Source organism: Aspergillus pseudonomiae (genome assembly GCF_009193645.1).
Source record: "Aspergillus pseudonomiae strain CBS 119388 unplaced genomic scaffold BDV37scaffold_53, whole genome shotgun sequence".
Classification (NCBI taxonomy): Eukaryota; Fungi; Ascomycota; class Eurotiomycetes; order Eurotiales; family Aspergillaceae; genus Aspergillus; species Aspergillus pseudonomiae.
This window is the reverse complement of record NW_022476045.1, coordinates 48,856-73,132: the sequence shown is the minus strand read 5'-3', so window position 1 is coordinate 73,132 and position 24,277 is coordinate 48,856. Positions and strand designations below refer to the sequence as shown.

The window sequence follows — 24,277 nt, the reverse complement described above, 5'->3', positions numbered from 1 at the left end:
CCATATCTGTATGTACATATGTCTGTAGAAAGTACGACACGGCGGTTAAACCAAACAAATCAACTGGGGCAGTTACTCCAGAATGGGTACCTTGTTCATCGTTGACTCACCACTCGAGCTATCCTTGGAAGAGCTCCCAAACATACTTGCAGAATACAGGCTGCAGACTCCACTCATTCGCCTCATTTTTCGACACCATTGTGCCTTCGTCCCCCGAGGGCGTTCATCCATGGAACCTGAGCGTTATTTACTGGGGCGACTAATCACTCCGAAAGGTCCCTTTTTGGGGATCCATACCCTCTTACCGCCATACCCCAGGTCTTGCGACCGCGCTAGTCGGGAGAGATCGACGCGCGGCACCTCCTCAGTAAAGTTGTGTCATCGTTGTAAATTACCGTATCCCGGTTGCATCATACTCCGCTGCCCTTGCCTGCTTGGGGGATCGACCTCTTAAGCCCAGCTATCTTACACCTGCTCCCATCCTCTTCTTCCCCAACTCCTCCTCATCCATCCATCCTTCCTCCTCCTTCTGCCTTTTAAACCCTCCCCAACTTATCATCGTTCCATCCTCCCTTCTTTTCTTTCTTTTATATCCATCTCCATCTGTATTTTTCCCTCTTGGAACCCCCTTCTCCCTTCTGTACGTTGTGTTAGACCTCGCTCCTGTTGACCATCATGAGAGGCATCCTCAGCCTTTCCCTGCTGCCACTATTGGCAGCGGCCTCCCCCGTTGCTGTTGACTCCATTCACAACGGAGCGGCTCCCATTCTTTCTGCCTCAAATGCCAAAGAGGTTCCAGACTCCTACATCGTCGTCTTCAAGAAGCATGTCTCCGCTGAAACGGCTGCTGCTCATCACACCTGGGTGCAGGACATCCACGACTCGATGACTGGACGCATCGACCTGAAGAAGCGCTCTCTCTTTGGTTTCAGTGATGACCTTTATCTCGGTCTCAAGAACACCTTCGATATCGCCGGGTCGCTGGTGGGCTATTCTGGACATTTCCATGAGGATGTGATCGAGCAAGTCCGGAGACATCCTGATGTAGGTTTCCCCCATCTGCCTAATCGTTTCTTGAACTATTAAGCTGACAGTGTGTCCAAGGTTGAATACATCGAGAAAGACATCGAAGTTCACACCATGGAGGAGACAACCGAGAAGAATGCTCCCTGGGGCTTGGCTCGTATCTCTCACCGTGACAGCCTCTCGTTTGGCACCTTCAACAAATACCTGTATGCGTCAGAAGGTGGTGAGGGTGTCGATGCTTACACTATTGACACTGGTATCAACATTGACCATGTCGATTTCGAGGATCGCGCACACTGGGGCAAGACCATCCCTAGCAATGATGAGGATGTGGATGGCAATGGACACGGAACCCACTGCTCCGGAACCATCGCTGGTAAGAAGTACGGTGTTGCCAAGAAGGCCAACATCTATGCCGTCAAGGTCTTGAGGTCCAGCGGTTCTGGCACTATGTCCGATGTCGTTTTGGGTGTCGAGTGGGCCGTCCAATCCCATCTCAAGAAGGCTAAGGACGCCAAAGACGGCAAGGTGAAGGGCTTCAAGGGTAGCGTTGCCAACATGAGTCTTGGTGGTGGCAAGTCTAAGACCCTTGAGGACGCTGTCAATGCTGGTGTTGAGGCTGGTCTTCACTTCGCCGTTGCTGCCGGTAACGACAATGCTGATGCCTGCAACTACTCCCCTGCTGCCGCTGAGAATGCCATCACTGTCGGTGCCTCCACTCTTCAGGATGAACGTGCTTACTTCTCCAACTACGGAAAGTGCACCGACATCTTTGCTCCGGGTCTCAACATTCTCTCCACCTGGACTGGCAGCAAGCACGCTGTCAACACCATCTCCGGAACCTCGATGGCCTCTCCTCACATTGCTGGTCTGCTGGCCTACTTCGTTTCGCTGCAGCCTTCTCAGGACTCCGCATTCGCTGTCGATGAGCTTACTCCTGCGAAGCTGAAGAAGGATATCATCTCCATCGCCACCCAGGGCGCTCTTACTGATATCCCATCTGACACTCCCAACGTAAGTCACATTGTCCCTTCTGGTATGATGAAGAAAGTTGCTAATTGGTATATTTCAGCTCCTCGCCTGGAACGGTGGTGGTGCCGACAACTACACCGAGATCGTCACCAAGGGTGGTTACAAGGCCGGCAGCAACAACCTTAAGGACCGCTTTGACGGACTGGTCAACAAGGCCGAGAAGTTGCTCGCTGAGGAGCTTGGCGCTATCTACAGTGAGATCCAGGATGCTGTTGTTGCATAGATGCAAGGCAAGATTCATTTAGAGAGACGTAACCAGTTTCGTTTATGGCAGAGTATGGGAATTGGCTAACCGGACACTGGCGCTGGTATTGTTTGCTGCTGTTTTTTTTTTTTTTTTTTTTTGGTATTAACGGAGACGCCGATGCATTGACTGCATTGGGTACATTATCCTTTCACGGTTTACCTGGTCTTTCATTATTATTATAGTATACATGTCCACAACAATGTTTGACATCCTATCTAGAGATATATGTGCTTGTTTTTTAACAGACTAACAAATTGATTATGCGGCTGTTCTCCACAGATAATCGTGGCTTGGCTTGAAGGCTGCCATAAAGTCTAATGCTGGTCACCAATTAGGTAGGAGTGCCTCTTTGCAGACTACCAAATTGCACTTGACATGGAAGTAGACGGTTCTAAACCATATCCATCACCCTAGTGGCTTTATATATGCATCGTTCAACAACTACACACAGAGTTCAATCCAACCACCGCACGATACTGAATGCTCTTCAACGGGCTATCATCGTCTCTCATCATCTGTCAGATATTCTGATTCTAGAGTTACATATCCATCATGAGAAGATGGCCGAGGCAGATGATCCGGTGGCGCCTAGAATAACCATACGTGTGAGAGAACATCGCCTTGGCTACCAACGACTCAGATGTATTTTATTAATGGCCCGGGACGTTTCGCCACCGTAGAGCACATCAATAAGTTTTTCCATTTCATGTATGCTACCTAAGCTGACGACATAAAGGTAATCTGCGTAGATAATTGATTGTCCTTGACTGGAGATCATTCTCAAGAAATATATATTTACGTTGTTCACGCGGAATGAGTATTGATAGGCGAAAAAAAAAAGGGAAGGAAAGGTGAAGTGTATTGAAAACCGAAGTAATAAATAGTCCACTGATATTTATCGTGAAGTTGATCATTATATATATCAATGGAACAGGCTCTCATATCCCGCTGTTTCTGAAATTTGGTTTGTCCTACAACAGGTATGTATGTACAATACATACGGGGGCCATGTGGTCAACCAGACCCGATGGGCGGCCTTGTCAGTTTTTTGGACCGGAAAAGAAACGTTCCATGGGAGAGATTTGGATGATGCCCTGTGTACGAGGGGACTAAAGTGGCTGGGAGAGGCCAACAACTCAAATGAATCTCCGATACGTTTAGTCACATGAATCTGGGAATTTGGGCCTGGTATGCTGGCTTTCGCAATAGATCCACCCTGAGGGCTACGCGTGTTCCAGGCATGCTACATTTTCTCAGTGGACTGGCTTGGTCTTCTTTTCCTCTTTTCAGTGGTGGCTTCACTGAACGTTACTACCGTCAGTACTACTATCCTTAGGTTTGTTTCACCCCGATCTACCTAGTCCACGGGGCTAAACTACATGGGGATTCTGTGACAACTTCTCCATATGAACAGATTGATTGAATGGGATGATGCTATTGTAGATATGTCCAGAAATGCTACAGCTCGGTCGTCCCTGCGCCCACGCTATGCCACGAACTTAACGCCTGCGAAGTCCTACGCCAAAATCCCGAAATAAAAGAAAGACCGACGGCAAAAAAAAAAAAAAAAAGGAGTGAGAGAGGTGAGTGTCTCTCATACACACAGGAGCCCCAGGGTCAAGCCCGCTCCTTCTTCTCCTCCTCATCCTCTTCATCATCACTGCCAGTATCTTGATCGTCAAAGTCCATGTCTTCGTCCGAGTCGCTTCCTCCGAAGACGTCATCGTCTGCATCGCTCTCCGCCCAGAAATCCGAATCGTCCTTCTCTACGGCTTTAACTGTTGCCGGTTGATGGGTCGGCATGACGAAGCCTTCGGGTATGTCTTGCTTCGAAGTCTCGACGTCCTTCCGGACGCGCGACTTGTATTCCTCGGGTTCCTTTCGTAACATCACGCCGGCGTCGACGTTGGCGGGGGACGACACTTCCGCGTCGTCTAGTAACGAGAGGATGGAGATCAAGACAGATTCAACACGTTGAGCAGGGGACCATCGTTCCGAGGCCAGCTCGCCCGACATTTCATCTTCGCCTGGTGCGTGGAGAATCGAGATGCAAAGTTTCCCGTCGGGGTAGATGTTGGGGTGGTATAGGGGGCGTCGAAAAGCGAACTCTATGGTTGAAGATACCGAGTCAGTCGCAGTTAGGATTGTACAAGCTGTGATATGATATACCTGGGGGCGAAAAAGGATAGTTCTTGGGGAACTTCATGGACGCTTTGAAATAGCCGCCGTAGTACAAGGAGTCGGGGTTCAGGACGATTAAGCCGATGGTCCACCTGAAGATGTCTTCGTTCTCGAGCTGGCGGAAAGAAGACTGTTAGCCAAGCCCAGTCATACAGAGTGTACTCCGAGTAGGACCTTGGTATGGCTTACCTCGATATTGACCCATGGCTCCTTGGCGAGGGTCTTGTACTCGTTCATGAGGATACGTTCGGCCATGGCGACTATAACGGAGGAGAAGAGAGACGGATAGCCTGCCAGCGACTAGGGAAGAGCGGTCAAACTATTTTTGGGGGGTTGGAAACACGAGATGAGCGTAGACGCGTAGGGTATCTATCCCTCCTGCAGGATGATGTTCTGTCAACGGGCGGGACGATCGTCCTGTGAGGCGATAAGATTCCGCCTTTTTCAACCTTTGCGCACTAGTCTGGGCGTGGCAATCCCCACGGAAAGTTCCGGGGTGGCGCTATGGAACAATTGAGGACGTTTCTGTGGGTTCCTGTACCCGCTCAGGGGAGCGAAAAAATGAAAGGAAAAAGTCAAATAATGGAGGAAATTTTCTTTGGGTGTTTGAACTTTGGTGGTTCCATTAGTAACTCCGGTGTTGTTACTTGTCGTTGGTGAGTTTCGAGCCACTTTTTTTTTTTCTGGTCAAGTGTGTTGTTCCCCACTTCTGTCTATCGTAGTGTTTCTCCAAAAACCCGTATCTGTCATGGAGCCCCGAGAGTACTGCTTACGCTATCTAGTCTAGTCTACTGCTAGTAGGCGGCAAGCCTGTTGCCTGCGTTCCTGGGGACTTGGACAGGTACCCCGATATCACCGCATTTCATTGGTGTACAGGATCACATCAGTTGAGGAGCACCAGGTGGGGAGGATTCTGCTCAAGTGGGGTTTTCAAATCCGCCAGGTTCGCTTGAAGCCGACGTCCTCGCAGCTGTCCATACTCGAAGGGATCTAGTACGAGCGAAGTTCACCCGCTTATCTCGGAGATAGAGATACGAGTTACCCAATTTGGGTGTCGGGGAAGAGGTTTTTGAGTCAGAGCTCTCGTTCAACCTTCATGCAGGTTACATTGTCATCAAATGACTCACTACCGTAATCTACCCCGGCCAGCGCTTGTTTCATTGCTGATGACACTGGAGAACAAAATGACGAATTTCTTTCTATTGGTAGAACGATACTCCATCTCCAGGAAAACAGCCAGTAGCTTGGGATCTGTTGGGAACACGGACACAGATAACTCAAGATCCTTGGGTGAAGGTTTCACATACATAGGTACTAGTCACGATGTACTAGTATACAGGAAGAGCACAGACGTTGAGTCTTTAGTTCCAAGTTCTAACCCTAGCAGGTAGCAGGTGCTGTACAGAGTCTGGAGTCCATATCTAGGGTTCAGTGTACACAGTATAAACATGGAGGTCAGGAAAAAAAAAACCTATACGAACAAATAAAGTATAATAAATTACCGATTACAAATAAGCCGACTAGATCACGCAGGAAATAGCTTGATATTTACCTGAGTTATATCTAGCAGGAATTGAGCTTGAGAATGAGTGGAAGCGGTGATATCATAGGCCAATAAGGGCTGTCATGGGAGCTGCAGCCATCAGATAAAATACTCTAAATTTCGAGTCGATCGTTTCTCACGTAGACTCTGCCGCCAATAGACTGGGATATCCCTCCCCCCTCCCCTTCGGTCGTTCTCGCCTTTAGACAAAGAGAAGCAGTGACTCGAACGTCCGTCCGGAGGAGAGAGTCAATTTATGTCAAGTAATAACCGTCGGTCTGGGTTCTGGATCCCTCAGACCAGGCGGTGGAGACCGCGTGCTAGTTAGCGTAGGGAATCCACCCTGGTTTCTCTCCCTCCGTCCCACTTCTTTTCTAACTGCTCTCTTGGCTTTCTCTCTGCCCTTCCGTCATCCCGTCGTTTTCCTCCCCTTCCGTCTTTTCTTTTCCAGATGAACTTGGATTCACCAGCCTGAATCACCTCCCACTCCATTGATACTGACGGAACTGCTAGGGCTTGTTGGTGCCCTCGCAATTCGTTATCTCTTGTCAATCTCCTCTGTCTTTCGTTCGCTTTTCTCCGATTGCCATGCGAGGCTTGTCTTGCAACACAATCTCCGCAGACTGCCAATAACGCGAGTGGCTGTTCTATAATTATCGTCCTGTCGTCCTCCTCCACGCGGGTCTCTGTCGTCAGGACCTGAACGCGAGGCGGATGGTCAAGCGGATCTCTCAACTTTACAGCTATTTTCTATTCTCCGCTTGTCAGAAATGACCCCGGAATGCCATGGCCCCATTTGGGCCATCGATGACGTTTCCCGTTGCTTTCAGCGCAAGTATGATCGACACTCCACGTCTCCCCTCTAAATGTGGTCAAAGACTCATATACTGACCGTCGTCAATCACAGTTATCTACAAGTAATTCTGCCACTTACCGCATGTGGACTCTCGCTTTTATTTATCCTACTTCGTGTCGCCTACCGCTATTTTGTGGCTCGAAAAGGCGTCTCGTACAAGATCCTCGTGGATGATGCTGCGGAAACTGATACCCAAGTGACCGAGGGGCATGGAGAAGAAACGGATCCCATGCTATCCAAGGCCGCGGCAGAGGAATTGTTACAATTTGAAGTTGATCGCCCCCGAGGTGAAGTCGCTCTGATAACGCTCGAAGTAGCTGCGCTTCTGGGAGAAGTGGCTCTCTTTATCGCAATTCTGTGGACGGATACTTGGGGTAACAGTGGTAAACTCTCTGCGGTGGCGAAGCTAGTTTCGTGGAGCTATATCCTATTTTTGGCATTGGTTCGCTTGCTTCTCTCTACTCTGGACTTGCATTTGCTTCCCAGGATTTGGAATCACACTGCTTGCCTGTACGGGCTCCAGTGGTTGTTCAATATTCTTGTGTTCCGGTCCGCCGTCATCCATCCCGTCTCAAGGCGTGCCACAATCTTCAGCGCGGTGGAGTTTTCTCTATCTACTCTTCTCCTTCTCATTGCAGTGACTACACGCAGAGGAAATAAGGCCGTATTAGTTCCACACGAGGATGGCATTCAGCCAGCGAGACATCCAACTGCCAGCTTGATCTCCTTAGCAACCTTTGCCTGGTTAGATCCCCTTGTCCTAAAGGGCTATAGACAACCCCTGGAACTCGATGACGTTTGGAATTTGACCTCATCCCAAAAGGCGGCCACCGTGCTGGAAGACTTTCGCCGGAGGCAGTATAAGGGCTCATTAGTGTGGAGACTTGGTCGTTATTTTTGGCCCACGCTTTTGTGGCAAGGCTCATGGACGATATTCTCATGTCTTTTCACGTACTTGCCTACTATTCTCCTCAAAGCAATCTTGGAATATGTGGAAGATCCAAGGTCAACCACTGCGAATGCCGCTTGGTTGTATGCCATTTTGTTGTTCTGCTCCGGAGCTATCCAGGGTGTTGCGGACGGACAAGGTCTCTGGATAGGTCGCAAGCTCGGCGTGAAACTTCGCGCCATTATCATTGGCGAGATCTACGCCAAAGCCCTGAGGCGCAAAGCGGGAGCTTCTGTCGATACTGGCAAGAAGAACCCCGAAGAAGCCCCCCCAAGTAGTAAGAAGAAGAGAACCTTCACCTTCGGCCGAAAGAAAAAGAAGGCCACCACAACAGATCCCGAGTCAGATGGCCAGAACGCGAAGGAATCTGGAGAAAATGACGATGCTCACTCAGCCAATACAGGTAACATTATCAACTTGATGGCTATTGATTCCTTCAAGGTCAGCGAGGTAGGTGCTTACCTTCACTTTTTGTGGGCTAGCGTTCCGGTGCAGATCACTATCGCCGTCACGCTGCTGTACCGGCTTCTTGGATTCAGCTCATTCGCTGGCATTGTCATCATGGTTTTCATGCTGCCGGTGAACCTGTTCATCGCAAAGCAATTTACAAAGATCCAAAACCAGATCTTGGCTTCAACTGACGCTCGCATACACGCCACCAATGAGATTCTGCAAAACATCAGGATTATCAAGTATTTCGCATGGGAGCAGCGCTTTGAAGACACCGTCAACGAGAAGCGCAAGGCGGAACTCAAGGCATTACGCTACCGCTACATTATCTGGTCCACGGCAGCAACCGTCTGGTACGGGACTCCGCTTATGATCACTTTCGCTTCGTTTTTCCTCTATACCGTTGTGGAGGGGAAAAAACTGACCCCGTCGATTGCCTTCCCGGCTCTGTCGATGTTCTCGTTGCTTCGTATTCCGTTGGATCAGCTGGCCGATATGGTGGCTCATGTGCAAGAATCAAAAGTCTCTCTGGACCGCGTGGATAAATTCCTCAACGAGGAAGAAACTCAGAAATACAATCAGTTGGAAGATAGCGACTCTGCTGGACAGCCACCTAGGATTGCACTGGAGAATGCCACGCTTACTTGGGGAAGCTCCAACGGCCAATATAAAGATGACCCGCAAAGCGATACTACAGACGCATTCCGCTTGATCAATATCGACGTATCCTTCCGGACTGGCAAGTTGAACATCATTGCTGGACCCACAGGCTCTGGCAAGACATCTCTCCTGATGGCCCTCCTGGGAGAAATGAAACTTCTGGAAGGTAGCGTTCATTTACCCGGTGGAACTTCTAGCCGGACAGAACTTCCGGTCGACCCACAGACGGGTCTTATGGAGAGCGTCGCGTACTGTGCGCAAGAAGCGTGGCTAGTCAATGATACCGTCAAGGGAAATATTGTTTTTGCCTCACCTTGGGATCAGCGTCGCTACAATGCTGTGGTCAAGGCCTGCGCTCTGGAACGAGACTTTAGTATCCTCGATGCCGGTGATCAGACTATCGTGGGAGAGAAGGGTATCAGTTTGTCAGGTGGACAAAAGCAGAGAATATCCCTCGCTCGCGCTATGTACAGCAGGGCCCGCCACCTCTTGTTGGACGACTGCCTGAGTGCTGTAGATTCCCACACTGCCAAGCACATTTTCCGAGAGGCTCTTCTCGGACCGTTGATGTTTGACCGAACCTGCGTGCTTGTTACCCACAACGTTGCCCTGACTGTCCCGCAAGCGGAGCATGTTATCGTCCTGGACAACGGTAAAGTGACCGCCCAGGGACATCCAGACAAGGTAGCAGCGTCCGGAGTGCTGGGCGACGAACTTCTTAAGTCGCGACCCACATCTAGGTCTAGCTCCCAACGTCCCTCTCGAATGCCGACCGATCTTGGTGACCGTCATGAGGACGACGCGCATGCCACCAACGGTGGAATCACCAATGGCTCGGCCGGAAAGGGTCAAAAGCAAGAGGAGGCACGACCTAATTTGGTGGAAGGAAAGGCTACTGGTAGTATCAAGTGGCCAACTATCAAAATGTACCTTCTATCTATGGGCTCATGGTACTACTGGACAGGCGCTTTGTTTATTTTCTGCTTACAGCAACTGGGATCTGTATCTACAAACGTTTGGATCAGACAGTGGGCCAACTCCTATCAAACTGAGGATGTCGGAACAGATGATGTTGGAGACTACGCTGCCCTAACGAGTTTCAAGATCCCATCATTCAATGCTGGGGGTGTCCCACGAACCTCCACACAGAGTGCCCCCCACTTTGGTACGCGAGTAGCCGCGGGGACCTACGGTGATGTTAATGTTGCCTACTATCTCGGTGTATATGCGATTCTTGGATTCCTTTACATTATAATATCCTTGGCCAGAGAGGGTGTTCTGTTCTGGGGCTCCCTGCATGCGTCTAATCAGATCCACAAGCGTCTTTTGAATGCCGTGATGCATGCCAAGTTCAAGTTTTTCGACTCGACACCTCTTGGTCAATTGATGAACAGGTTTTCCAAGGATGTTGAGGCTGTCGACCAAGAGGTTGCTCCGGCGGCAATTGGTATGCTTCACTGTCTTGCGAGTGTGGTAATGATTGTGGCTCTGATTTCCGTGATAATGCCCGGTTTTTTGATTGCGGCTGTCTTTATCTCGTTGGTCTACTTTGCACTGGGAGCGGTGTACTTGAATTCCTCTCGCGATCTCAAGCGACTAGAGTCTGTACAGAGAAGTCCTCTGTATCAGCAGTTTGGCGAGACTCTCAATGGAATTGTCACTATTCGTGCCTACGGCGACGGACCTAGGTTCATTGTGGACAATCATCGACGCATCAACGACTACAACCGGCCGCATATTTATCTTTGGGCTAGTAATCGCTGGCTTGCCCTTCGCGTCGACTTCACTGGCGCCTTGGTTTCCTTCTTTACTGCTGTCTTCGTCCTGCTCAGTATTGGGAAGATTGACGCCGGCGCTGCTGGTCTTGCGTTGACATACGCAGTCACATTCACGGAGCATGTTCTCTGGTTGGTTCGTCTCTATTCCGAGGTTCAACAGAACATGAACTCCGTTGAACGAGTGAAAGAGTACCTCGAGGTAGAGCAAGAGGCAGCGGCCGTTATTTCTGACTCGAGGCCGCCAGCCCACTGGCCTAGCGGCGGAGCTGTTGAATTCGCCAACTACACTACACGCTACCGACCAGACCTTGATCCGGTTCTTCGCAATGTTTCCTTCACTGTGCAGCCGGGTGAAAAGGTCGGCATCGTGGGCCGCACGGGCGCGGGCAAAAGCTCACTGGCCCTTGCTCTCTTCCGTGGACTTGAAGCAGAGAAGGGACGTATCGTCATTGATAATGTAGATATCGGCTCTATTGGGCTCCGCGACCTGCGAGAGTCTATCACGATTGTACCTCAAGATCCTACTCTTTTCACAGGCACCATCCGGAGCAACCTCGACCCATTCAATCTCTTCACGGATGAGCAAATCTTCACGGCGCTTCGTCGGGTTCATTTGATTGGCTCTGGAACATCAGGAACCGCAACTCCTGTGACAAGCTTTGCAGAACCCCTCGCGACGGCGAATGGCACTGGTGTTCTTGACAATAAGAACATCTTCCTCAACCTTGAGACACCGATTTCTGAGTCTGGATCTAATCTGTCTCAAGGACAGAGGCAGCTCATGTGTCTCGCCCGTGCTCTTCTTAAGGAGCCCAAGGTTCTGATGATGGATGAAGCCACGGCTTCCATTGACTATAACACCGATGCCAGAATCCAAGAGACACTACGTGAGCTCCGGGACAGCACCATCATCACGATTGCACACCGCTTGCAAACCATCATTGACTACGACAAGGTGCTGGTGCTCGATCACGGCCGTGTGGTAGAGTACGACCATCCGTGGACGCTCATCAACCGGGAAGATGGTGTTTTCCGGGGCATGTGTGACAACAGTGGGAACGCGGAGGCCCTTCTGGATGGTGCCAAGAAGGCCTGGGAACATAAACGGCTTGTGGATGACGCATAGACTTACATATAGCTTTTGTTTTGCATATTTTATTTTTCGACCCTTTGTCAATCTTCCACCGTGAAGATCAAAAGTTTTTCGGCTCAGGGTATTATTCTGTAATGTTATTTATAGGGGGCGTATAAAGGAACGTGCTCTTGAGTGAATATGATAGTTTGATCTACGCTAGAGGTTTTGGTTTCCTGATGTCCAGTATTGGGTATAATTTTGTGACAATCGACGGTTGCCTACGGATACCGTCCTGTCTGTTGGGCTGTGCATAGCATTATGTAACATGACTGTGGTGGAGAGTCGTGTCAAACCTGTCATGTCTATGATGAGCAACACTAGGGTCAAATCTTGTTCGAGCATAAAACGTCTGGAGTGGGCGGCGGAACTCTCGGATGCACGGTGGTGGACGACATTCATATCCAACAGAATGGAGTTTTCGTGCCTGCCCCCGTGGAGTGAACCTTGAGATATATATATATATGGGGTTTCCTTGTTTTTCCACCACTCTTCTTGTCATGTTCTGGTCAGGAAGGAGTGGTAGGTCCAGGAGTAGTAATAGTAGTTGTAGAACGGGTAAAAATAGTCGAAAAAGATGAAGTCGTGAATCATGATCGACAAACCACGGGAAGGCGGCTAAACCCGATCGCGTCTAGCTCCATCTACTTTAATGCCGATAGGATCCGCGACGGCAACACAAGTCGACCACCAACAGCTTTGCAAGACCCGGAGAGATGCGGATATGCTGCTTCCGCCGTGCTCTCATCGCTGGAGCCTAGCGAATCCCCCATTCAATGATATCACCGGTGCCACTGAGAAAATCCTGACATAACTTGTCATTACCCTATGACCGGCGACGCCGCGTCAGTCCCGGCCGCCGAACCATGAACCGTGCCGTCTCGTCTAGTAAAAAGACTTCACTGTGCAAAGTCAATTTCTTGTGGGCATTGGCTATCGACGGTGGAACAGGCTTCCAACAGCAATTGTCTGGATGTCGTGATGCAAAGGATGGCGATAAAGTTCTGCGCCTCTTGAGGGTGGAGCTCGGGCCAGCCTGAAATAGGCCATTTCATCATATGGTTACATTGATAGGTCAGTGATTCTAGATCTACGTCGGCTGTATGAATGTATAAGAGTGGCTGAGGGTATCTGTTGACATCCCTCTATTTCTTGAAATTTATTCATTTTATACTGGCTTGCTTAGCTTACCGGATTATACATACACCCACTGCGTCCCCGTGCAACAAATCCGTATCAATAAGACGCTCGACTGAATATACTAATCACATAATCATGCGTATCTTCTCTGCCTTGAGCAGCCTCCTTCTGGCCGGAGCTGTCGCCGCCCAGAGCTCCGACTGCTCGCCCAAGTCCGGTGATGTCCAGACTCTCCAGTTCGCCTGGGCTCTCCAGCATCTGACCGAACGCTTCTGGTCGTCTCAATCTCTCAACCAGACTTTCCTGAATAATGCCACCAACACGTCCACCGCCAACTATGACGCTAATTTCAAGGGCATCACACGAGAGAACCGTCTGGGTATCCGTGCGGTGCAGCAGGTTGCCAGCGGCCTCTCCAACTTCACCACTCCTCGTTGCAACTTGACCATCCCGCAAGCCAGGGATGCCGATAGCTTCCTCAAGAACGCCCTGCAGGTTGAGCAGACCGTCGCCGGCGGCCTCATCGGCCTAGCCGCCTACACCCAGTCTCCTGAGGTCTCCTTCCTCCTGGCCCGTCTGGCTGCCCAGCACAGTGCCCAAGCCGCCTACCTCGGCTCTGAGCAGAATTCCACCTTCTTCCCCTCGAACAGCACCTCTTTGGTTCCCGCCTACACCCCCGACCAGATCCTCAAGGCCGGCAACCAGACCGGCCTGCTGGGTACCTTGCTCAGCAATTGCGTGACTGCGCCCTCCGGCCCCTGCGGCCAGAAGGTCAACATCGGGCCCTTGGTCGCAACTCTGAACTCCACGAGCACTAGCGGTGGCAGTTCTAGCTCTGCTTCCCCTTCCAGCAGCGCTACAGGCACCGCTACCGTGACATCCGCTAGTACATCCTCGACCAGCACGTCGACGGCCAGAAGCAGGAAGTACTTCTAAGCTTCGGAGTCGAAGCAAATACCAAGTATATCGACAAATCAACAGAGACCGAACAATACAATCCGCCCAAGATATACTTCGCAACTTGGATTGGTAAAGAGATTGAGACTTGTGATGACCACAATTCATGTATCAACCACGTTCTGTAATCATCTAATTTATGTCCCAGTGCGTGGGGTAATGTAATGCGTCAAGTTAGGATAGGTTCTGTGCTATAGTTGGGTTATATAATAGCTTACAGTTTCTTGATCTATAGGTCAGAAACTCAATATGTTTATATCGAAAGAGAGTAACCTGTTCTGACCATGCTCACTCGCTGTTAACCAATTGGGCAACTAAATGGAAGTAAAAGACAGTGCGTTATGTATCTTATGATAGAGTGCGATATTTTTAAGATGGCGACCTGGTTATCTTAGGCGTGGAAATCGCGGAGCGGATAGGAAACCTGTGGTCATACATGTATTCTTAATAGAAAGTGCTTACACAGCACCTATCCTGTAGTAAATTTTGTACAAGGCTAATGATAACTTGAGTTGTTTTCTTCGATAAAAATGCATAGTTTACTGAATACTCAGTAGCATCTTAGAATATATTGATTGTTAATACTTCGGGGTGTCGGAATACAGTGCACTAAGCTCGGCATCAAAATAGAGCCCGAATGAATAATTATTTGCCTCCAGTCCACCAGATAATACAACGCGCTGAAAGTATTTAAAATCATCCCTATAGCCCTGTCACTGATAATGTACTATCTTTATATTTCACCTATCCTTCACACATCTCTACTGAAAAAATGGCCCTCACCGTCGGTATCGCTGGCATCACCGGAAAGTTCGCCCGCCGCGTGGTCTCCCACCTGCTCCAACACTCCGATGTTACTATCCGCGGATACTGTCGCGATCCCAGCAAGGTCCCGGAGTCCATCTCCTCCTCGGAGAAAGTGACCTTGTTCAAGGGCGATGCCTTCGACAAAGAGGCCATCCGGACCTTCGCCCAGGGTTGTGATGTGCTGATCTGCTGCTACCTCGGCGACAACCAGCTCATGATAGACGGACAGAAGATTCTCATCGATGCCTGCGAGGAGCTGGGCGTTCCACGCTACATCGCGAGTGACTGGGCCCTCGACTACACCAAGCTGAAACTAGGAGAGCTGTTCCCCAAGGACCCCATGATCCACGTTCACGCCTACCTGGCCACAAAGCAGAAGGTCAAGGGCGTCCATATACTAATTGGAGGGTTCATGGAGCCGGTTCTGAGTCCCTTTTTCAATATCCTGGATCCCAAGACCAACACCTTCCGCTTCTGGGGTGAGGGTGATGAAGTCATGGAGGGAACTACCTACGATAATGCAGCTGAGTTCACCACTGCGGTGGCTAGGGATCCTGAGGCAACTGGTGTTATCCGCTGTATGTTTCTGTCTGGGTGTTGATAATCTATCATATTTATTAAACTAACGATACTGTAGTCCTCGGCGGCCGCGCCACCATCCGCGAAATCGCGCAGTCCTACGAGAAGGTCTACGGCGTGAAGGCGAATCTTGAGAGGCTGGGTTCCCTCGATGACCTCTACAAGTTTATGCATGAGAAGCAAGCCCAGAACCCTGCTGATATCTATGGCTATATGTCGTTGTATGTTATCACCTACCCTAGATAATCTTTGATGCTCATGGTGCTGACGGGAGGCAGGTTCTTTTACTATTACTGGATCAACGGGCAAACATTTGTTGGGCCGGAGCTCGATAATGACAGGTATCCCCAGGTCAAGCCTGTCAGTTGGGAGGATTACATGAAGCAGTGGCCTTTGGAGCAGCTGTCCAGTTCTTATTTTGCGCTCAATGCTTGACCGTGGGCAGTTTCTCGTGTATACTGATGTACTGTTATTGCTATCTGAATAGAATTCGATGAGTACTGGCATCATAGTGTGCATATATCAGATAAAATTACGTGTTCATACTGTAACTGACCTACTTGGAATTCAACTGGTCACTCCCCGGATATTCAGGAGGGAATGCCTTTGGCTCGCAGGCTCTCTTCGAATGGTAAACGGGGCATCTTGCCTTTTCTACGAATGTATTGTAATTGCCTATCTTCATTAGAGAATGTATATTTCAAAGGAAGACAACCAACGAGACTTCTATGACGGGGTTGAATATAGTAGTTGACTAAAAGATTGTTAAGTCTCAAGAAATCATATAGATATGGATCGAGATATAGTGAGAACCTTGATAGTTAATAAATAGTGGGCATTAGGAAGCTCTGATACTATTGCTTCTCATGAAGGACTGAGACATGGTGAGAACCTTGATAGATTGATAAAATGCTTAGTTCGAGAAGTATCAGGAGCGAAGCGGAAAACCGGCACCTTGATACTGCTATACCTGGTCAGTGGTTCTTCAGCTGGAGCTGGATTTGTAATAACAAGTGTTATGGGGACCGTCAGGGTGAGAGGTTGCTCACAGGCCACGCATATATAAAGACGATGAGGTGCTGTCACCCTGAAAATTCGCATCATCATCAGACAGCATCAGCAACATTCAATCACTCTCCCAATTCCCCATCCAAACTCGACAACCTTCAGTCAAAATGAAGTCCGCATTCGTCCTGTCTGCCCTCCTCTCAAGCGTGCTCGCTGCTGCAGCTCCATTTCAGCTGGTTATCAGCGGTTCTCAATCCCGCACCAACGAGCTCAAGGACCGCGCCCTCATCAGCCAAGGCGACGCCTTCATCGTGGCTCCCAAAGGCGACCACGGCATCAACTTCACCGGTGGCGATGGCACTCTGGGCATCCAGAATGGCGACGTTGGTAAGTCTTCTGTTTGACACGTATCACCTTCGTGATACCGGACCTCACTAACTATTGAGCTTAGTCTACGTTGGTACTGATGGCCACGTCGACCTCAAGAGCACCGACGGTGTCACTGCTGGTGGTTTGACCCAGGGGTTCACTACGGGCAGCAACAATATCCTTGAATGGGCCCAGGGTCAGTTCTTCGCCTGCCCTCACGAATTCCTGTACGCCGCTGGTCCCCCTACCTACATGCTTTATGCCAGCCGCTCCGGTGTCTCCCTTTCCAGTGACTGCATTCAGATCAGCCTCACCAAGGTCGCCATCTAAGTTCGCTGTCCGTTGATCTTTGATTCTAGGGAGGCTGCGCCGGAAGATTGGGTCTATAGACAATAGTTAACTAGATACACTCGTTTCAAACTATATTGTGTCTTATTCTACATTGGTTTTGAATCCACCGCAGATAACACCAATTGGGATATATTAGAATCAGTATATAAAAGGACTCCAATAGCCTCTTTCATAATACTAAATAGTACTTCGAATCCAAATTCGGGAGCTAGACGTGGCCCGCGACCTGTGTTGTATTATTTCCATTTCCTACAACGCGACTACGATTCCCGACACCAGTTGTATGCTGCTTCGTCCGGTTTTCATGTCCAGCAATGACTCACTCGTTCCAGTCGTATCAAGGGATAGACCCCGCAAGTCCCTAGCAGGTATGGTGACAAGTTCTTCAGGATCAACATAGGTACGAAGCTCTTTCGCGTATGCCACGGCGGCGACGACAGCAGCAGCAGTATAATACTGCCAGATGTTATTTTTTGTGAGAGTCAGCATGATCTAAAATACTGCCAATAAAAATGCAAGAAAACTCGGTGAGCAGGCTGGCCGCCTCCATCCCAAAACAGGGGATATCGCCCACGTCTCGGATTCTATGGGCGGTGCCTGTACCCCAGACTCCCGCCCCAATGGAGGAAAGCAGCTCCAGGACCAACTGTTCTCATAGGGAGAAGGTGAAAGTGCTGTATTGGACTTGTAACATGTCGCATACACTGGCACTGAAGCTTTAAGGGGCTCCAGGATGAGAAGTAGGTCGATCCGCTTCCCCGTCTTTGAAAGCGTCCACGCTTGCTGTCAGTCGACAGTCACATTTAGGCTGGTCACCCCTTTGTACAGGCTTTTGGAAGGGCCTCGCTAAATGAAGCCAGAATCTCTTATCCGAACCAGCGCTGGCTTCCTAAATAGGCAAATATGAGGGGATTCAAAACCCGAAGCAGGAGGGGTCTTCTGCGGGTCAGGAGTCGTACGAGGTACGGCAAAAGGAACCGGTAAAAAGACGACAAATTAAAAAACTTGATTTCAAAATAATAATGAAATCATTCAGAACATACGCGAATACCCCTTATGAATAGCGAGGCGCCATCGTCTGGGCTAGGCGAAGGGGGAATGCCGGGAGGGTTTCAACAACGTGTCTCAGAACGTAGTCGTGTAGAATAAGCAATTACTAGCTCCATTCGGTCACAACGATATCAGGAGATATACCTAGCGTTTTCTCAAGAGGACTTTGGATTTGGGAGGATAAAAGGTTTGAACGTCATATGACAGATAGAGAGCCTAGACCTAAGTAGTTGTAAATCAACGCCTCGAATTATTTCGGTCATCTGATCCAGCCAGGATCTTATGCAACACTCATTGGAAGAACCGCATAGAGCAAATAATATATCAGACATATCTGGAACCGCCTTTGCAGTCGGCTGGCTTCAGTACAGTACCTCTCTACCACTATCATTACGCAGTCAACAGTATGGCCTCTGCCCACAACCCCGTTTCCAGCGATCTCTATCATCTGGTCTTATCGACCACTCATATCAGTAAAGACCCAAACAACATTATCGAAAAGGTCCGCATCCCTGGTACCTACGTATCACTGCGAGCAGCCAAAGCAGCTGCCCACAGTTGTCTTTTTGACGCCGGGTACGAAAGGGAGTTCTTCACACAATATGAGACAAACAAAGATATATTCGAACAGCAGAATCTCCCAGAACGACAGGGTCTTATTGTATTCGCAGTTGCCTCCGATGGTACCACATTCCGGGTCCGCATTGATACGACTCCAAATAGTATGGGATTAATGACGGATTATGAGGATGGTCGAATCCCTGTGACTCTCTACTACGTTATACAGACCACCTTTACATATAACGGAGAGAAGGAAGTCAGCACAGTGCGAGATCTCAATGTTTTGAGTGCATTTACCAGTTATCAGGAGGCGAGAATGTATGCAGAGAAGGTGTTACTGTCCGAGGATGATGCCGTGACTAAGGAAAGTTATGAAGCATACGACGAGGCGTCGCCTGCCGAAACAGACTGTGGATATGGCGAGAATGTAGTTGTGCATGCTGTGGGCCAGTATGGTGAGAATTTTTCAATCAGTGTGATTGAGACAAAGAGGCTGGAATATGTCGCTTTGGCGGAAACATCAATGCAGATTATGTGAGACTTTCTCTCCGTAATTTCAGTGATCATGCTGGTCTTTTCATATTTTTTTTTCTTTCTGATGATTGTATTCTACGTGGCATGCGCTTAGTTCGTCTCGTTATTTATTTTATTTCATTTTATTTTTTACTTGTCTCAACCCAATGGTAGGACAGGATCACAGATTGTTGAAGGCCGACAGAAATATACTCAGTGGAAGGGATCCAGGGTTATGGTTGAGGATGTGCGTCAACAATTTAAATAGTCAAGATACTACAAGGTCGACCCAGTAGTATATAACTTTGACGCGACAGACCCCACTTGCTGAAGAAGGTGAAGATAATAATTCCTGCCTAGTTGAAGAGATTGATGAGATCTAATGTCTCTGAACGACAAACAACTTGCATATGTTTGCTTGGTCACATTCAAATTCCACCAAGGTAACTAAGTATTCACTTATCAGGCACGAAGACTCCGGAAAGGCAGTAAAATTTGATTCAGCTGCTTCGTCACTGCAAACGTCTCGCAAACTTCGGGCACAGATGTTCGTGTTTTATGAAGCCCAGAATCCAGACCACGAGCCTATCGCTAATTTTGGCTTATAGTCCCGGTCCAATCTTGTACTGAGGCTTTTCATTAGATCAGCTCTATAGCTAGCGGTATATATTTTTTTAAGTCTCAGGTTTGCTATTTTTAAGCTAGGAGTTTCATTAACTTAGGATAATTAGTCCTGGAATAAGCTGATTCCTATATCGGTATACTCAGGAATATAATTTCCAGGTAACGAGTTATGATTGGTAATACTTAGTGTCTAAACCTATATATACACCTATACTTCAAAAACTATGTTCACTTTAAGGATTGCTTCCAGAGGCCAGCAGCTTTGGAGGCCAACAGACTCTTAATTTCAAGGACTAAACTACATCGTATTCGTTCAAAAACAAACTTGCACCCTCCTCCTTCTAGAAGAAATAAGTGTCGGTTTAGCTTTCTGTTAAATGGTAAGCACGGGAAGCTCGCTGGTGATACAGTGAACTGATGCAAAGTGATCTATGTCTTAGAAACAGGGCATTTTCAGAGTAATTTGTTGGCCATCTGTGGCCCAAGCGCTGAAGCGCTGAAGCGGGCGGGGCGTCAGCTGTCATTCAATAGAAGATGGATGCGTATGTGAAAATAGCCTCGTGCTGAAGGCGCTAGTGCTATAGGGTTAAGGCTTCCAACACATCTTCGTTCAGAGAGAGGCCGAAGGACAGCCAGGCCGATACCAGACATATAAAACTGCTTCAAATCCTGAGCCCACAGCTCGAACAACTTGTTAAGGGTGGATCGCCGAATCTCTATCCTGAGCTACATGATTACCGGGTCTCCCCATTCTAGTGTCGGCGGTGACGCTTGCCATAGATAGTCTCTCGAGTTCGACATCAAACTAATTACGAACCTTTGTTACGGATGGCATCCTACCTTCTCTTGTAGATGTCTAACGTTGCTGGGTAGGATACCTAGCTGAAGCCGAGACGGTAGTTTAGGTGGGAGGGTGTGAAAGGCTGTGCGGTGCTGAAGGAGTCTAGTAGGGCATCCAGCGGATAGTAGGCAGACATTGTGTAGGAGGGGTTGGTGAGAGAAGTGGATATTATCAAGGTTGACAGACATGGTTTAAAACAGTCTTAAAAAGACTTGTAAGGATATAGAAGAATAGGAGAAAAAGTAATGGAGAAAGGGGTACGTAATCTGATACCGAAGACAGCGAGAAAGAGACTCAAAGCGAAGCGGAAGAGACTGGCTAAATAGATACACACAAGGGAGCCACAAAAGGGGGCACATGAACAACTCAAGCGAAAACCGGTGAATCGCTACGAAAGCCCACAGACACTGTCAGAGTTCGCCGTTGAGCCTTCCATATTTCACCCAGGCACGTATTTGTTCTCCAAATGTACCCATCCAAGAGTAGTAGACCTCAATCCTTGTTGAGTTCCTCCACCTGCATGACATCTTCAACAAACGTAGCACCAAACTCTCTCATAATCTGTATCTTCTCCTCCATATTCATTGCTAAATTTATTCTTCCAAAGTCTCTGGGTAATTCCTCCGTATTTTTGAATCTTAATATCCATACACCCACTCCATCGGTCGGCCAACCGTATACCATTACTTTCTCTTCTTCCTCTGTAGGTTCTCTAAAGCCTATCTGTACTGAGGATCGATCCCGCTTACTCGGCCAGAATGTCGCACCAGTCCGTTTCATAAGACTACAGAACCTGTCTTCCTCATCGGTATTAAGTGAGCGGTACGATACATGAGAGCGAGGGAGCGATAGAAAAAGCATATCGACAAGATTAGCCTCTTTAATAAGAACTCCGCCAGTAGAGGGGTAGCCATAGATCGTGCATCCTGTGGTGTCGAAGAAGGTCCGGTCAGTCGTCGATCGAGCAGGGTCTGGTGGGGGTGGTAGGGGGTCATAGTCCTGTGGGTCGTCGTCGTCCATTACTGTTTGTTGATGAAAAAAAGGGAAACGATTCACGTTGATGGGAAGTAAGCGGCCTATGGTGTGTTGGCAGACAGTTGATAACAAATTGAGGCTGATGGCAACGAGCATGCTGCTAAACCTTATATTTCAATAATATGGCTATAAACAGGAAAAGACCAATGTTGGATGTCGCGTAAATAGACCTGAGAAGCTCATGAACATACTCTCGGGGTTATGTCGATGATGACCATTTCAATATGTGGGGGTATAAGGGAATCACGAATATCTCGCGATTCATGTGGTCCATTTTTTTTTTTTTCCATTTTTTGATGTTTTGCTGCACCCCGCCCGTACGTGCTCCCGCCCCCCCTGGGCTGTATGGAGTACATGGACCGGAAATGAATAATAGTTGCCTGAGGCAACCGCCGTTACAATAACCTTAATAATATCTCTATATCTTACACTCTTGATAACTTTACTTATTAAAAAATCTTGTAACCAGTTTGCTTTCTCTCAGTGCTTATAATAGATCAAGGTCAGTCACACAGGTTCCATAACACATAATTCACAGGCAATAAATTCTAGTACCAACTCATCGTCCCCTAGGGATAAAAGAATAACTAAATATTATCTTCGCAGACTGTTAAATAGAGAGATTAATCCATAAAGACCAACCAACTGGTCACCTCCCCGTACGGGAATTGGCAGAAATATAAGACTTAAGTGGGGGTTGGTGCACTGTCATCCACGCCGGTTATACAAGAATATCAAAGACCTCCAAGAGAATATTTTTCTTTACCGTTGGTGGTGATTTTTGAAGGTTGAATAGTGTATAGACGGCTTGCTGAGCAGTCCTCACACTGTACTCAGCGCTCAACGTCGTTTCGTCAGGAAGCTCTGCAAATTGACCAAGACACGCAAAGTTGGTGGTTCCATGAGGTACCACATGTGGACGATCTTGGCTGCTGCGTGTTAGAAAGGGGGCGGTTCCCAGCGGCATTCCACAAGGGATCGTAGTTGATTTAGCGAGTATGGGCTGTATAGGGAAGCTTAGGTGAGAAAGAACCTCGGTGAAGATCTCCATACCAGAGCAGGCAAACATGGGTTTCTTCACGAAATTGCCTTCACTCGCAGGGCTCAGCCCGTACCCACAAACGATATGTCTGTCAGCAGGCTGGGACGGAAACACCGGTTGATGTGGAACGTTGATAGTGATCAGCCAACTACTCTCTGCCAGGAATAGCGTGTCAGTGCGTCCTGCAGGCTCGAGGGCGAGCTTGTCATATAGCTTCATGAATTCTGTTCCCTGCATAGTAGTGGTAAAGGTCTCAATCCCAGATTCAAGGGCTCGTGAAAGAAAGTTGACTGGATTTCCAAATTTTGAAGACTTGCGAGAAAGCCCTTGCCATAGTCTCCACTCACGCAATAAGAGATCCTCCCAGTTAGAGGACAAGAATGGCGGGGCAGCCACATTCGTACCATAAACTGCACCGGAGCGTGAGAAACCTAGGTCAACTAAGCAAATATCCTCTGGGTCAAGCGAAATCAGACATTCCTCTCCATCCTTTACCAATCGTATCTCAGAGACTGTTGCTGGATCACTCTCAGGATAGAACCTGATATCCGTTACCTCGACATCGAAACGAAAGTCAACATGGTCATGTCTTAGATAATCAATAATTGGGATGACGATCGAATCGAATAAGTTATATCTCGTGTGGATGGTTGCACTGAGATCATGAAGGGACCGGATATCCTCCAAGTATTTACGAAGATGTCTTCGAAACTCAATCACACTATGCCATGGCTGGAACGCAAATCTATTTACCGATCAGCTTATCCGCAAACAAGGATTATGTGAAAGATTTACATTCTAGACCAGTGCAACCAGAAACCTGTTTCAAAGAATGACTTATCGAAGGCTTCATTGATTTTTTTGGACGCTAGTGTTTTCTCACTCTCTAGGATGACCTTGATTAACTCCAGGCGATGTTTCAGTCCGAGCTGGAACCCTTCCGTGTACACCCCTCTTGAATCTGGTGCTTTCAATCTTATTGTGCCAGGTGTCGTGGGCGCCTTTGGGTGTGACTGGTGCTGTCTACCAAATTCTTGAATGTCGCCCAGCAGAGACTTGTCGGAATCCAGGATACTAGGCACTAAGGACAAGAGGCCCTCGATGCAAGTACCATAGACATGTGGGAGGCACTGGTATGGCAAGAAGTACCCATTCTCTGCATCCCCCAGGGTAGCCATTTCTCCTTCAAAGCCTGGATGAAGATCGAGGATATGGATATTTCGACCAGGAACGTTGCATTCCCTCGTCATGTAAACAGCGGCGGCTAGGGAAGCCAGCCCGTTGCCGACTAGCCATGCCTGGACGTTCTGTGCATCTCGCTTGAATGTGCTTGACTTGATATCCATTGAGATGACATTTATACATGACCGCGATCTAATTGTACACCGACCAGATGATCATGTAGATCCTCGTTTCTGTGGAATGGTATCTTTATAGAGAGGGTGTACGTGGAGGTTAAACCCTATGAGGTCACCATAGGTGGGGAGCTTATCATTCCTTTGAACGTTGATCTTTAATACCACAGGCTTGGATCTGACAAAATGTC

General features: G+C 48.5%; 9 protein-coding genes across 9 annotated transcripts; 6 read left to right on the top strand and 3 right to left on the bottom strand.

The window, feature by feature from the left end:
* Positions 1 to 510: 510 nt before the first annotated feature.
* BDV37DRAFT_252763 (S8 family peptidase) lies at positions 511 to 2,395 on the top strand. Its single transcript, XM_032082481.1, has 3 exons — positions 511 to 1,044; positions 1,105 to 2,040; positions 2,099 to 2,395. The coding sequence occupies exons 1-3, from the start codon at positions 676 to 678 to the stop codon at positions 2,279 to 2,281; spliced, it is 1,488 nt and encodes a 495-aa protein (XP_031939558.1). The 5' UTR covers positions 511 to 675; the 3' UTR covers positions 2,282 to 2,395.
* A 1,175-nt stretch (positions 2,396 to 3,570) lies between these two features.
* On the bottom strand, positions 3,571 to 5,150 carry BDV37DRAFT_162097 (putative ubiquitin conjugating enzyme (UbcC)). The gene is made up of 3 exons (XM_032079183.1): positions 4,676 to 5,150; positions 4,475 to 4,601; positions 3,571 to 4,413 (listed from the first exon to the last, which is right to left on the bottom strand). The coding sequence occupies exons 1-3, from the start codon at positions 4,739 to 4,741 to the stop codon at positions 3,923 to 3,925; spliced, it is 684 nt and encodes a 227-aa protein (XP_031939557.1). The 5' UTR covers positions 4,742 to 5,150; the 3' UTR covers positions 3,571 to 3,922.
* Positions 5,151 to 6,246: 1,096 nt separating this feature from the next.
* On the top strand, positions 6,247 to 12,040 carry BDV37DRAFT_162074 (putative ABC bile acid transporter). Its single transcript, XM_032079181.1, has 3 exons — positions 6,247 to 6,358; positions 6,543 to 6,864; positions 6,937 to 12,040. Exons 2-3 carry the CDS (start codon positions 6,800 to 6,802, stop codon positions 11,846 to 11,848), a joined length of 4,977 nt encoding a protein of 1,658 aa, XP_031939556.1. The 5' UTR covers positions 6,247 to 6,358; positions 6,543 to 6,799; the 3' UTR covers positions 11,849 to 12,040.
* A 971-nt stretch (positions 12,041 to 13,011) lies between these two features.
* On the top strand, positions 13,012 to 14,451 carry BDV37DRAFT_162091 (uncharacterized protein). The gene has a single exon (XM_032079182.1). It carries the CDS (start codon positions 13,130 to 13,132, stop codon positions 13,928 to 13,930), a length of 801 nt encoding a protein of 266 aa, XP_031939555.1. The 5' UTR covers positions 13,012 to 13,129; the 3' UTR covers positions 13,931 to 14,451.
* A 251-nt stretch (positions 14,452 to 14,702) lies between these two features.
* On the top strand, positions 14,703 to 15,804 carry BDV37DRAFT_162065 (NmrA-like family protein). Its single transcript, XM_032079180.1, has 3 exons — positions 14,703 to 15,336; positions 15,396 to 15,558; positions 15,616 to 15,804. The coding sequence occupies exons 1-3, from the start codon at positions 14,724 to 14,726 to the stop codon at positions 15,770 to 15,772; spliced, it is 933 nt and encodes a 310-aa protein (XP_031939554.1). The 5' UTR covers positions 14,703 to 14,723; the 3' UTR covers positions 15,773 to 15,804.
* Positions 15,805 to 16,512: 708 nt separating this feature from the next.
* On the top strand, positions 16,513 to 17,044 carry BDV37DRAFT_284882 (uncharacterized protein; the record flags this gene model as incomplete). The annotated part of the gene is made up of 2 exons (XM_032087599.1): positions 16,513 to 16,732; positions 16,797 to 17,044. 2 exons carry the CDS (start codon positions 16,513 to 16,515, stop codon positions 17,042 to 17,044), a joined length of 468 nt encoding a protein of 155 aa, XP_031939553.1.
* Positions 17,045 to 18,411: 1,367 nt separating this feature from the next.
* Positions 18,412 to 19,307, top strand: BDV37DRAFT_252751 (uncharacterized protein). The gene has a single exon (XM_032082480.1). The coding sequence runs from the start codon at positions 18,522 to 18,524 to the stop codon at positions 19,212 to 19,214; it is 693 nt and encodes a 230-aa protein (XP_031939552.1). The 5' UTR covers positions 18,412 to 18,521; the 3' UTR covers positions 19,215 to 19,307.
* A 1,847-nt stretch (positions 19,308 to 21,154) lies between these two features.
* Positions 21,155 to 21,897, bottom strand: BDV37DRAFT_252750 (uncharacterized protein; the record flags this gene model as incomplete). The annotated part of the gene is made up of 2 exons (XM_032082479.1): positions 21,412 to 21,897; positions 21,155 to 21,357 (listed from the first exon to the last, which is right to left on the bottom strand). Coding segments are annotated over exons 1-2 (577 nt in total), but the record flags the coding sequence as incomplete, so codon positions are not given.
* Positions 21,898 to 22,163: 266 nt separating this feature from the next.
* Positions 22,164 to 24,276, bottom strand: BDV37DRAFT_162040 (oleate hydratase). Its single transcript, XM_032079179.1, has 2 exons — positions 23,527 to 24,276; positions 22,164 to 23,476 (listed from the first exon to the last, which is right to left on the bottom strand). Exons 1-2 carry the CDS (start codon positions 24,075 to 24,077, stop codon positions 22,411 to 22,413), a joined length of 1,617 nt encoding a protein of 538 aa, XP_031939550.1. The 5' UTR covers positions 24,078 to 24,276; the 3' UTR covers positions 22,164 to 22,410.
* Position 24,277: the final 1 nt, after the last annotated feature.

Bases quoted from the DNA above. Each gene is read 5' to 3' on its own strand.
- BDV37DRAFT_162097 (XM_032079183.1), bottom strand. From the start codon at position 4,741: ATGGCCGAACGTATCCTCATGAACGAGTACAAGACCCTCGCCAAGGAG. The intron at 4,602-4,675 runs GTAAGCCATACC...TCTTTCCGCCAG, and splicing joins AGCCATGGGTCAATATCGAG to CTCGAGAACGAAGACATCTT. The intron at 4,414-4,474 runs GTATATCATATC...CTTCAACCATAG, and splicing joins CTATCCTTTTTCGCCCCCAG to AGTTCGCTTTTCGACGCCCC.
- BDV37DRAFT_252763 (XM_032082481.1), top strand. From the start codon at position 676: ATGAGAGGCATCCTCAGCCTTTCCCTGCTGCCACTATTGGCAGCGGCC. The intron at 1,045-1,104 runs GTAGGTTTCCCC...AGTGTGTCCAAG, and splicing joins AAGTCCGGAGACATCCTGAT to GTTGAATACATCGAGAAAGA. The intron at 2,041-2,098 runs GTAAGTCACATT...GGTATATTTCAG, and splicing joins TCCCATCTGACACTCCCAAC to CTCCTCGCCTGGAACGGTGG.
- BDV37DRAFT_162065 (XM_032079180.1), top strand. From the start codon at position 14,724: ATGGCCCTCACCGTCGGTATCGCTGGCATCACCGGAAAGTTCGCCCGC. The intron at 15,337-15,395 runs GTATGTTTCTGT...ACGATACTGTAG, and splicing joins GGCAACTGGTGTTATCCGCT to TCCTCGGCGGCCGCGCCACC. The intron at 15,559-15,615 runs GTATGTTATCAC...GACGGGAGGCAG, and splicing joins ATCTATGGCTATATGTCGTT to GTTCTTTTACTATTACTGGA.
- BDV37DRAFT_162074 (XM_032079181.1), top strand. From the start codon at position 6,800: ATGACCCCGGAATGCCATGGCCCCATTTGGGCCATCGATGACGTTTCC. The intron at 6,865-6,936 runs GTATGATCGACA...CGTCAATCACAG, and splicing joins TCCCGTTGCTTTCAGCGCAA to TTATCTACAAGTAATTCTGC.
- BDV37DRAFT_162091 (XM_032079182.1), top strand. From the start codon at position 13,130: ATGCGTATCTTCTCTGCCTTGAGCAGCCTCCTTCTGGCCGGAGCTGTC.
- BDV37DRAFT_162040 (XM_032079179.1), bottom strand. From the start codon at position 24,077: ATGGATATCAAGTCAAGCACATTCAAGCGAGATGCACAGAACGTCCAG. The intron at 23,477-23,526 runs GTAAATCTTTCA...ATCGGTAAATAG, and splicing joins TGGTTGCACTGGTCTAGAAT to ATTTGCGTTCCAGCCATGGC.
- BDV37DRAFT_252751 (XM_032082480.1), top strand. From the start codon at position 18,522: ATGGCCTCTGCCCACAACCCCGTTTCCAGCGATCTCTATCATCTGGTC.